This window comes from Phoca vitulina, unplaced genomic scaffold (assembly GCF_004348235.1).
Source record: "Phoca vitulina isolate PV1807 unplaced genomic scaffold, GSC_HSeal_1.0 scaffold1, whole genome shotgun sequence".
Classification (NCBI taxonomy): domain Eukaryota; kingdom Metazoa; phylum Chordata; class Mammalia; order Carnivora; family Phocidae; genus Phoca; species Phoca vitulina.
In genome coordinates, this window is record NW_022589704.1 from 968,092 (window position 1) to 980,536 (window position 12,445).

The 12,445-nt window shown below is 48.9% G+C and overlaps 1 protein-coding gene across 3 annotated transcripts in view; it reads left to right on the forward strand.

Moving 5' to 3' along the window:
- HDLBP (high density lipoprotein binding protein) overlaps positions 1-12,445 on the forward strand; it is a 74,694-nt gene that overhangs the window by 42,427 nt on the left and 19,822 nt on the right. For all 3 annotated transcript variants that reach the window (XM_032430844.1, XM_032430932.1, XM_032431019.1), the window contains exons 6-12: positions 4,880-5,086; positions 5,170-5,385; positions 5,927-6,133; positions 6,290-6,397; positions 7,863-7,967; positions 8,312-8,390; positions 11,821-11,960. In XM_032430844.1, the coding sequence (XP_032286735.1) occupies positions 4,880-5,086; positions 5,170-5,385; positions 5,927-6,133; positions 6,290-6,397; positions 7,863-7,967; positions 8,312-8,390; positions 11,821-11,960 (1,062 nt within the window). The remainder of the gene's footprint in view (positions 1-4,879; positions 5,087-5,169; positions 5,386-5,926; positions 6,134-6,289; positions 6,398-7,862; positions 7,968-8,311; positions 8,391-11,820; positions 11,961-12,445) is intronic.

The following is a 12,445-nucleotide window of genomic DNA, read 5'->3' on the forward strand; positions in this document are numbered from 1 at the left end:
CTTGGAATTTACTGGGGAACTGTTGTAATAAATAAGTAAACTTGTGATGCATTTCTCCACACACAGCATCACTTAAAGATCAAGGTAAATGCAGAGAATTTTATTAAAATGTCTTATGACGGGTACCTGGGTGGCAAGGTCGGTTGAGTATCCGACTCTTGATTTTAGCTCAGGACATGATCTTGGGGTCATAAGATCAAGCCCCGTGTTGGGTTCTGTGGTTGGCACAGAGTCTGCTTGGGATTCTCTCTCCCTCTCCCTCTGCCCCTCTCCTGGCGCACGCACGCGTGCTCTTTCTCAAATAACTTTTTTTAAAGTTAAAAAAAAGTCTCGTAACAGATACAGCTTTGGAAGGGTTTACTTAGAAATGCGGGTCCAGGGGTGCCTGTCTGGCTCAGTCAATAGAGTACAACTCTTGGAGTTGTAAGTTCGTGCCCTACATTGGGTAGAGATTACTTAAAAATATAATCTTTTTTTAAAAAAATAAAGAAATGGGGGTCCTCCCCACCTGACACTGATCGTCTTTGAGCTCATTGGGGAGCTAGCTCCAGAATGTGGTGGCTAGAAGATGGGGCACTGTGGGGCAGGAGCCGGGGCTCAGCAGGGGGAGAGGATTTGCCCTGGGCTGTCCAAGCTATCTCACTCGGCCATACGGGGCCTTGGGACAGTCCCTAAACCACCCCCCACCCCCCAACTAGCTTCAGAGAATGAAATCAAGTGTAGGCACTTGAAAATGTTGTGTGTCAATTGCTTCATGTTGTGGCTGGTGCATAGTAAGCTCTCAGACTTTTGCTTTTACTAGTTGGTGAATATTTGAGTATTTTATGATTAAGAACTGGGCAGGGAGGGAGACCTGAACCACTCCACTCCACTCCTCTCCCCACCCCCACCCTCACTGCCATTACTTTAAAGCAAATCCCAAATACGTTATTCACTTGCAAATAATTCAGTGTGCCCCCCCTTTTCTTTTAAGATTTTTATTTGAGAGAGAGTGAGAGATCACAGAGGGAGAGGGAGAAGCGGAGTCACCGCTGAGCAGGGAATCCAGTTGTGGGGCTCCATCCCAGGACCCTGGGATCATGACCTGAGCCAAAGGCAGACGCTTAACCGACTGAGCCACCCAGGTGCCCCTGTTTTTGTTTTTGTTTTTGTTTTTTAGTATAATCTACTAGGCTGTTAACTCATTAAAATTAATAGTAATTTCTGGATATATCCATACTCAACCCGGTCTATTTATGGACTCCCGTTATCTCTACATGTCTTTTTGTAAATCAGCATCCAAACAAGGCCTGCCTGCTGTGCGTTTTGGGTTCACGCCCTCTTTCATTCCTCGACAGTGCCCTCCCCTCCATGTCTTTATTTTTTGGGGACAACAGGTGTTTGCTTTGTCTCACTGTCCATCACTATTTCCTGTAAACTGGTGGTCACATCCTGGGGCTTGGTTACTTTCACATTCAGCTTACTTGTCTGGCAAGAAAACGTGTGTCGTTGCTGTTGATTCCCAGATGGATCACTAGACTTGGGAGTCTTCAGCACATCATCCATTAATAAAGTTCCTGCTGATGACGGTGTGGATGGCGGCTTTCTATCCCCCCCACCCCACAGTAGTTGTGTTCTTGTGAAGAACTTTACTCTGCTGGTTGCACAGTGTGGAGACTGTGTTGGTGCTCTGGCATCTCCAGTGGGGATCCATGAATCTCTCCATGTCATTATGAACTTCTGATGTGTTGATGAGTTGTTAGGGTGAAATTGCATCATCTTTGGACAGTGGGACCCCTTTCGGGTTGGCACCATGCGGCTTTCCTTTTTAAGATTTTTTTTTTTTTTAAACAGAGAGAGAAACAGTGAGAGAAGGAACACAAGCAGGGAGAGTGGGAGAGGGAGAAACAGGCTTCCCGCAGAGCAGGGAGCCCGATGCGGGGCTCGATCCCAGGACCCTGGGATCATGACCTGAGCCGAAGGCAGACGCTTAACGACTGAGCCACCCAGGCGCCCCACCATGCGGCTTTCTGGGGTGACCATTCATGTCCACCATCTCCTGATCTCTAACATGGAGAGTTGCGGGCTGACCTAACGTCAGCTCTTACCCAGGAACTCTTCACCTTTTTAGTAGGACATTGCATGAGTTCAAACTGATCATTCTAATGAAGAGAAGACGAAAGATGATGGAGTTTTAAAATCACTAGAAGGAATGTATGCTCTCATCTTGAGATATAGTTAGGTTGGTACAAAGTCAGAGCTCTGTAATAAGGTTCAGTCAGAGACTGTCTCTGCACCCGGTCCCTCCCTCCCCTGCCAGCTGGCCATTCATAGTCTTTGATGGACCCTTCCCTTGTTCAGGTTTGAGAGTAGAAGCAGAAGATGACTTGCCGCAAGAACCCTGTTCTGCACCTTGTTTTTTCCTGCATAGTTTCTGGAGCTGTCTGCGCATCAGCAGATAGTGGCTCTGCTCCTTTCTTTGTACAGCTGTGAGATGCTCTGTGGGTGTGCTGTAATTTATTCAAGCATTCCTGGTGATGGGCATTTGGGTGCCTTCCCGACTTTTCTGTTACAAATCGTGTCGCAATAAAAACCTTGTGTATATGGGATTTCCTGTTTCACCCGATGTGTCTCAAGATCCATTTCCTAGCAGTGAGATGGCTGGGTCAGAGGGCAGCACATACGTAATTTTGCAGTAGCTGTGAGCCCTGTCCCTCAGGTGCTGGGCGTTATCTGCATTCCCATGGGCCTCCACCACAGCCTGGCCACGCCCATCAAAGGCTTGGGCTTTTGTCAGTCTGGAAAGTAGCTGAGTGTACTTTTTATTTGGATTTTTCAGATGAACAAGATTGAGTGTCTTTTTAATATCTAAGGGCCATTTGCATTTTGTTCTGTGCACTGTCTTTTCTTTGGCCTTTCCTATCAAGTTAGAGTTGTCCACCTTGCTCAGTGTCGTAGGGTCCTTAAAAACCCTGTACCTTACAGACCATGTTTCCCACGTTGTGATTTGTTTTTTGATCTTGGTGTGTTTTGCTATGTGACTTTTTATTCTAGTGCAGTCAAATTTCATTATTCTTTTTGTTCTTTTGAGGCCTTCCTAGGAAAATTTGCTTCACTTCCAGGTCGTAAGAAACCTAAATCTTTTCTCTGGTGCCTGGAAGGGGGGCTCTTCCGTTTCAGTTCCTGATGAGTTTGGGATTTCTCGTGAACAGTGCGAGGTGCACACCCACCTTCGTCCTTCTCCAGACGTCTGTTAGGTTGCCAACACCAGCTTTAAGAGTTTTCCCCCAGTGATTTGATGGGGTGTTTTTATGAAGTCCTAAATTTTCATGTTAACTCGGTTCTTTGTGTGGGTTTTCAGATCCAGCGTGTTGATCTGCCTCTCTGTGTACTAGTGTTCTGTTCTCATGGTAGTGGTCTTATATTTATATCTAGTACAGTTGTCACCACCCCTCCTGTACTGTCCTTTTTCAGGATTTTCCTGCCCCATTCTTTTTCATTCTACCATGCAAACTCTGTAATCCACTTTTTGCTCAGAATTCCATTAGATCTTTTAAGGAGTGTTTTGTGATTTCTAATGCACATATCCCACCTCTTTTGTTGGGTTGTGTCTAGCTACTTTGTCTCTCTTTTTTTTTTTTCCCTGTTGGAATGGCCATTCTTTCCCATTACATCTTCTAATCGGTTGCTGTTAAAGTTGTTGATGCTGGATTCTTATTTTCTTCTCCCTGTTACAGATATCAAAAGTTTTAAAAAGTTGTGGGTTCCCAGGGTTCCCGGGGGTGCAGGCCTGTGTTCTTCCTTGTCCCATCTTTGTGCCTCCTTTGCTTCCTCAGGTCTCCTTCCGTGGGGCCACGCTCCCATGGGGGTCCAGCCTCAGCGGGCGCTCCCCTCAAGCACAGCTCCAAGTACAGGCTGAGCTGGGTGTGTATGTTTTGTCATGTTAAAAAAAAAATAATAACATTTTTATTTTCTTGCACATTTTTAATCATGAATAGATTTAAATTTTGTGGAGGCGATCACTTGATTTTTTTTCTCATGTGTAACATTGATTTCCTAATACTGAACCACTTTCAGAGTAAACATTATTCGAGCAGGATTGAGTTATGGTCTGTCTTTGTGCGCTAGTTTATTGCCTCTGTGACACAATGTAACATTTTTGTTTTGAATGTTAAGTGGTCTGCCATAAGCTTGTATCCCTGGCTGGCCTGTGAGTCTCTGCTACACCGGTGTTGGGAGCGCTGACACTTTGCTTTTTTAAGTCTTCTTGGCAGCTCCTTTCTGTACAGAGTCTGGAAGACTAGGAGCCTCTGTCCTCCTCCTTGCTCTCTGTGACTTCAGGAAGTTGTTTGATTTCTAGCAGTTGGACTCATGGGATGTGAAGGCTTTGGATTATTTCTATTTTATTTCCTCAAGACAAGTTGTCTATTTTAAACTGGTTGTAAAAGAGATAGAAGAGTTTATTATCGGATATAGGGTTCATGTCTGGGGGAAAAAAAAATAGCCTGGGCCTCTGGTTAGTCAATATGTATGTGCTTTCCTATCATGTCCTAGGATGGTGTTAGCAATCATCAAAGTGGAAAACAAGACAGATAGCATTCTTGAATATTCCTGTTCTCGTGGTGGCTTACTGGGCTGAGAAGATGTTGAACAAATAATTACTTCTAAATAATTATGACAGCTGAAGGTGCGACATGGGGCCATGGGAATGTATCGTGCTTGAACTTTTCCTAGCCTTGGGGTCAGGGTGAGCTTCCCCAAGAACGTGATGTTTAACTTGAGACTTCTGAGGGATGGGTTGGGGGCTGGCTAGGCAAGAATGGCATTTCAGCCAGGGAGAATATTGTGGAGAAATAGGCTTTTTCATAACCTAAAAACATTGTTGTTTCCTTTGGTGTAGGCCTCAGCGACCGTAGCCATTCCCAAAGAACACCACCGCTTTGTTATTGGCAAAAATGGAGAGAAACTGCAAGACTTGGAGCTCAAAACTGCAACCAAAATCCAGATCCCACGCCCAGATGACGCCAGCAATCAGATCAGGATCACCGGTACCAAAGAAGGCATTGAGAAAGCTCGCCATGAAGTCCTGCTCATCTCTGCTGAGCAGGTGGGGCCAACTGAGGGCCTGGGGTATGTGTGCTGGCCTCAGCCCCAGAGCTGTGCCCTCACGGTGTGTCCTGTCCTTTCCAGGACAAACGTGCTGTCGAGAGGCTGGAAGTGGAGAAGGCGTTCCACCCCTTCATCGCCGGGCCTTATAACCGACTCGTTGGCGAGATCATGCAGGAGACAGGGACGCGCATCAACATCCCCCCACCCAGTGTCAACCGGACAGAAATCGTCTTCACAGGAGAGAAGGAGCAGTTGGCTCAGGCTGTGGCCCGCATCAGGAAGATTTACGAGGAGAAGGTAGCGGTTGGGAAGAGCATGTAGGGACTGTCACGTGGAGGTGTGGCTGAGGCCTAGCCCTACCCCTTTCCTCTTGTGTCCAACCGAGTTCAGTTTCCAATCAGTTAGGAGGTGGGGCTGCTTGGCAGGGAAAGAGTGGACAGAGCTCCGAGCTCTGGGCTGTGGCAGGGCTGCATGCGGCACCGGAGCTGATCGTGTCTCTTGAGTGAGCGGTTAGCTGTTAGTTCACCCCGGCGGACTGTGACGTCTGAACCTCGTTCTTGGAGGTGTGGAGGGAACTTGGGCTCTTCACCTCTTTGAAGTTGCCGTCTCCAGTCTGGGTGGGACTTAAATTCTCAGGTGATTCTTATGAGGAGAAAACCCAGTTCTCCTTGCTCAGTGGAGTTTGGGGGTGGGCTGTTCCCCGTCTTCACTTGCTGGGGCTCACAGAGTATAATCTAGGGCTCTGATCTTGCTCCCTCACTTTTTGGTGACAGCGTTCTGTCCCCACCTTTTCCTCCCGGGCCCTTCCCTCTGATGCCCTTACGGTGCTCTTCCTTAGAAAAAGAAGACCACAACCATCGCTGTGGAGGTGAAGAAATCCCAGCACAAGTATGTCATCGGGCCGAAGGGCAATTCCTTACAGGAGATCCTGGAAAGAACAGGAGTTTCTGTGGAGATCCCACCGTCAGACAGCATCTCGGAGACTGTGATACTTCGAGGCGAGCCTGAAAAGCTAGGGCAGGCACTGACTGAAGTCTATGCCAAGGTAACTGCCTTCAGGAGTAGATCACAGCTGCTGCTTGTAGGGCCGGCCTCCTGAATTGCATTTCCGGGGCCCCGGGAGCAGGGACTGTGTCGGGCGGGAAGCAGGAGCATGGAGCCCGGACTGCACAGCCTACCACTCTGCTCCCTGGTTTCCTAGGCCAACAGTTTTACTGTGTCGTCCGTCTCTGCTCCTTCCTGGCTTCACCGGTTCATCATCGGCAAGAAAGGGCAGAATCTGGCCAAAATCACTCAGCAGATGCCCAAGGTGAGGAGGCGTTGGGAATTTGTTACTCCGGGTTCTTCTTGCTTTTGTCCTCCCATTTCTGACATTTGTTTTCTTGCTGTTTATTCTGGGGATGGCCCTGAAGATCGTGGCACACTGTGTGACCGTTTCCACGGTTAGCTGAGGAAGAGCAAAATAAATTTTTAAAAATATCTCTGTCATTCTTTTGATCTTTTTAATCAGAGGCCCTGCGTATTGCTGGGTTTCGTGACCACCCTAGCAGACGTGCCCTCTGTCACAGCACAGTAACTTTCCCACAGTTCTGTGTGTGCTCTCAGAAGAGCAGACGTGTGCACAGCGCGTGTGAAGCGTGGAGTGACGGCCTCTTTGAATGCTTTCCATCTCTGTCCTTGACATCTTCCCACTTTTCCAGAGACCACTGCAGCTCCCAGTGAACGCCCACAGGATGGCCTGCCAGAGATCACATCCACCGTACTGTCCTCCTTTTCACACTGGGTTTCCAGTGACTTCTTAGTCCTTTTGCTTTCCTAGCCTCTGAGCCCTGGTTCATGCAGATGCAGTGGCCTCATGGGGCTGCTCTCACTGCCCTTGTCCCGTGTTGCCTTCTTGCCTGGCGTGTTGTAAATGAGGACAGGGCTGGCCTTGCCTGTGGACCACCTCTGGGCAGCTGTACAAGAGTTAAAGTTCCATCCCTGATATTTGTCTCATTCCTTACTTGAGCAAAGAAGAGTGGGCCTGGGGGCGCCTGGGGGGCTCAGTCAGTTGAGTGTCCAACTCTTGATTTCAGCTCAGGTCATGATCTCAGGGTCCTAAGATCGAGCCCCTCGTTGGGCTCTATGCTGAGCTGTTCTAAGATTCTCTCTCTTCCTCTCCCCCTGCCCCTCCCACACACACACAGTTGTGCACATGCAGATGTACGCGGTGTCTCTCAAAAATTAAAGAGAAGAAAAGAAAAGCTGGCCCGTGGGCGCCTGGGTGGCTCAGTTGGTTGAGCGACTGCCTTCGGCTCAGGTCATGATCCTGGAGTCCCGGGATCGAGTCCCGCTGCATGGGGCTCCCTGCTCAGCAGGGAGTCTGCTTTCGCTCTGACCCTCCCCCCTCTCATGTGCTCTTTCTCTCTCTCATTCCCTCTCTCAAAAAAAGTAAAACCTTAAAAAAAAAAAAAAAAAAGCTGGCCCGTAACAGTGAAAGCGATACAGCGGATGGGGGGACAGTTGCTGCTGATGTGCTTTCAGTCCATGGTTTTGCTGTTGAAGGCACATCGTGGAGGACATCACAGTTCCCATATCTGGTGGAGGGAGGAGGATTAGACCAGAGTAATGGGCGTCCCCCAGCCATCCCGTTCAGCGTTCCGGGGGGTCTGTGACATGCCTTTATATAAAGCAGTTGGGATTGGCTGCTGCCTCAGCAAAGCACCCACGGGTTCTGAGGGCATTGCTACTGTGCTGTCTCGAGGTCGGTCTCTTTCCTGATTCTGCTGTGGTAGGTGCACATCGAGTTCACAGAGGGTGAGGACAAGATCACCCTGGAAGGCCCCACAGAGGATGTAAACGTGGCCCAGGAACAGATCGAAGCCATGGTCAAAGACTTGGTAAGGTGGCCCTTTGCATATTCTCGGTGCTGCTGAAGCCGGGGCATAGCCAGGATGTCATTGCTTGCCTGTCACACATCACGTGGGTGGGTGGGCCTGGGGACACCAGGAGTGAGTGCTGGGCTCTGAGACAGAACCTGGCAAAGTCCAGGAGGGTCACAGATAGAAGGGCCTTTCAGGGGGGCCCAAAGGACAATCTTGGAACAGTGGCTGATGGTAGAGTTCCAGAAAAAGGCCATGGCTGCCAGCTTGTGGACCAGGGTTGTGGTTGCGTGTCTGGGACTGTGGCACATGCTATGGCCTCAAGAGCTTGTCTCTGGACCCATTCTGTTCTCCTCCTGCAGATTAACCGGATGGACTACGTGGAGATCAACGTGGACCACAAGTTCCACAGACACCTCATCGGGAAGAGCGGGGCCAATAGTGAGTGGGGCTGACAGCGCCGAGGGTGACCGTGGTGGGAGAAAGTCAGTTTCAGACTGGGTGTCCTCGCCTTTTCCTCGGGCTGTGGTTGCTCTGGAGACCTGGGACCTGGTCAGAGGCCACGGTGAAGGTGCACCTGAGCCCAATGGGCGACATCCCTGGTTTGCAGTCTTCATGGAGTCACTACTGCACAGTCCCCTGGTGGGGCTCCCCGAGGAGTAGGAAAGATCAGGCCTCACGTGCATGTCTTTTGGTGTGGGGAGGGGTCATCTGGGCACGTAGTAACACTGCTGCCCACGTAAGCTCTGTCAGACAAGGAGGGGGGGTGCGGTTTGCAGGAAGTGTGCTGAGTGCGTGCTCTGCCCAGATGGAGAGCGTTTTCTAAAACCCCACACCTGGGCCCAGCTTGCCTGTGAGGCCGCCCCACACATCACAGTGCGCTCCCTGTCCCTGTGTCTGAACTGCAGTGGAAGGTGAGGGGGCAGCGCGTGGCCCGGCCTGGGTCCTTCCCGAGGTCACAGGGAACCCAGCTGTATAGACCGGGTGCCTGCGAGTGTGTCCTCTCCAGTTTTTGCCTGGTGTCATCCAGCTTTTGTTTGTAGTGAGTGTAAGCTCGTCAGCTCTGCTGTATTTGGTGTCAGTATTGTGTTCCCGGGGACTTTACACAATGGTAGTGAGAGTCCACGGACACAAAGTCCATGGGAGCTTTCAGCGGTGCCTCCTTGCACGCGCTGCTCAAACCATGCACACTCTGTAACTTGCTTTTGTTGTTTTGTTTTGTTTTGTTTTGTTTTGATTAATAGTACAGTGTCTTTTGTTTAAAGAACATAAGGAAGTGTGGTTCTGACATTCATTTCTGGTGTCTGCTCCCTAGGAGTGTGAGGCCACCAGGGTGGTTCACATTATGTCTGTCCTGTTTTTGGTTTCATTCCTTCCCCCGCTTTTCTTTCATGATCTGAAGTCTCCTGCCCGGCTTCTGAGTCCTTGGCTCTGGTTGTCTCTGCATGTGCTCACGACGCTCCTCGGTGACCCCTACGGAGCTTGGGCAAAGTCTGCTCTTGTTTCATGGGACAAGGCCTCTCCGGGGTGTGGGGTCATGGGTCTCTAACTGCAGACATTGGGCTCTGTCCAAAGAAGGTGACAGAACTCCATATATTTAGCAAAGACAGTGAAAGCACTCGATTGGGTCTGAGCTGATGGCGGACTTTGTCTAAGCAGCATTGTGGCCTCCATGGAGCCCTAAGGTGGTCATTGGGCTGCCCTTGTTTTCAGTTCATGTAAAGCTTTCTGATTTTTAGTGGTTTCTATTTTTGGTTTTTTGAGAGTAATTTTGTGACCTGAGAACAGTGGTTCAGTTCCCAAACTTGTTTCCACATTAGAAACCCCAGGGATCTTTATCAGTGGAACAGAATAGAGACCCCAGAAATGAATCCTCAACCATATGGCCAGCTAATCTTTGACAAAGCAGGAAAGAATATCCAACGGGAAAAAGTCTCTTCAACAAATGATGTTTGGATAATTGGACAGCCACGTGCAGAAGAATGAAACTGGACCATTTACTTACCCTATACACAAAAATCGACTCAAAATGGATGAAAGACCTAAATGTGAGACAGGAATCCCTCAAAATCCTAGAGGAGAACACAGGCATCAACCTCTGTGACCTCAGCTGTAGCAACTTCTTGATAGACACACCTCTAAAGGCAAGGGAAGCAAGGGCAAAAATGAACTGTTGGGACTTCATCAAGATAAGAAGCTTCTGCACAGCAAAGGAAGAGTTGACAAAACCAAAAGACAACCGACAGAATGGGAGAAGATGATTTGCAAATGACCTATCAGATAAAGGGCTAGTATCCAAAATCTATAAAGAACTTACCAGACCCAACACCCAAAGAACAAATAATCCAGTCAAGAAATATGAACAGACATTTCTCCAAAGAGGTCATCAGATGGCCGGGGCACCTGGGTGGCTCAGTCGGTTAAGCGTCTGCCTTCAGCTCAGGTCATGATTCCAGGGTCCTGCGATGGAGCCCACATCGGGCTCCCTGCTTAGTGGGGAGTCTGCCTCTCCCTCTCTCTCCGCCTTGGCCCCCACTTGGGCTCACGCTCTCTCACCCTCAAATAAAGAAGATCTTAAAAAAAGATCTACAAATGGCCAACAGACACATGAAAACAGCATCATGTGGTATCAGGGAAATACAAATCAAAACCACAATGAGTTACCACCTCACACCAGTCAGAACAACAAGTGTTGACGAGGTTGTCGAGAAAGGGGAACCTTCTTATATACTGTTGGTGGGAATGCAAGCTGGTGTAGCCACTCTGGAAAACAGTATGGAGGTTCCTCAGAAAGTTGAAAATAGAGCTACCCTATGACCCAGCAATTGCACTACTGGGTATTTACCCCAAAGATACAAATGTAGTGCAAAGAAGGGGCACATGCAATCCAATGTTTATAGCAGCAATGTCCACAATAGCCAAACTGGGGAAAGAGCCCAGATGTCCAACGACAGAAGAATGGATAAAGAAGATGGCATATCTATATACAATGGAATACTACTCAGCCGTCAAAAAAAATGAAATCTTGCGATTAGCAACGACATGGATGGAACTAGAGGGTGTTATGCTAAGTGAAATAAATCAGTCAGAGAAAGACAGTTATCATATGATTTTAGTTATATGTGGAATTTAAGAAACAAGACAGAGGATCTTAAGGAGAAGGGAGGGAAAATAAAACAAGACGAAATCGGAGAAGGAGACAAACCATAAGAGACTCTTAATCTCAGGAAACAAACTGAAGGTTGCTGGAGGGGAGGGGGTGGGGGGAAGGGGTGACTGGGTGATGGGCATGAAGGAGGGCACGGTATGGAATGAGCACTGGGTGTTAAGACAATCACTGAACTCTGCCTCTGAAATTAATAATACACTATATGTTAATTAATTGAATTTAAATTTTAAAAAGCTTTCGAATACTTCAAGATACTTCTGGTGAAAATAGAAGTTATCAATTATCACATAATAAATGTGTCAACTGTATATTTTAGTAAACTATCATTTTCCAAATGATCAATCAATACAGGAGTAGAGATCCAAAGTAAAGAAAAAAAAAAAAAGAAACAGCTGTGATCTTTTAAGTGTCGTAAAGCCCCAGCCATACCCCAGACCAGCTGAGCCGCATCCACAGTGAGGCCCCAGCTGTCAGTCGCGGGACGCTGTCAGGACGATGCCAGCGTGCCTGATCCAGGTGGAGACCATCATCAGCTCCTTTGAGAGAACGGAGAAGCTTGCTTTGGCGGCCTCATCATCCTCTTTGCTTGTGGGGTGACTGATGAGGTTATTTGGGGCTTTGGCCCTGTTCTGCCAGGCTGTAGTCACTGGTGGAACTTAGTAGATTCTGAGTCCAAAATGTGTTTCCTTCTGTGTTTTCAAGTAAACAGAATCAAAGACCAGTACAAGGTGTCCGTGCGCATCCCTCCCGACAGTGAGAAGAGCAACCTGATTCGCATCGAGGGGGACCCCCAGGGCGTGCAGCAGGCCAAGAGGGAGCTGCTGGAGCTCGCCTCTCGGATGGTGAGACCTTGGGCGGCTCCTGTGTCTGGGGAGCGGCGTAGTTTCTCCCGCACTTCTGCAGTGGCTCTGACTTGCTGGGGCCCAGGCCCTGTATGAGGGAGGCCCTGGGGCTCTGCCGCTGGGTCTTCAGCCTTGGCCAGACCCGTGTCTGTGATGCTTGAGGGACCAATTCTTAAAAGCACCCAGGTGATTCCCACATGGGGCTCAGGTTGAAAATTCCTGCTGTGTGGTTCTCTGCAACTCGGGGGGTTGGAGGGTGGGGGCATGGGCCCTGTTCCCTGGGCTAAGCTGCCGGCACTGGTGTGTTTTTCTGGATTGTGTGTGTCAGACGCAGATAACCGATAACCATGCAGCAGTGATTCTCCATTTTGGCTGCATGTAGGGGTCACGGGTGCCTTTCAGAATCCAGAGGCGTTACCTACTGCGTGAGTGATCGTAGCTTAGCTTAGCACAGACACGTGCAGAACGTCAGGAAAGCCTCAGGC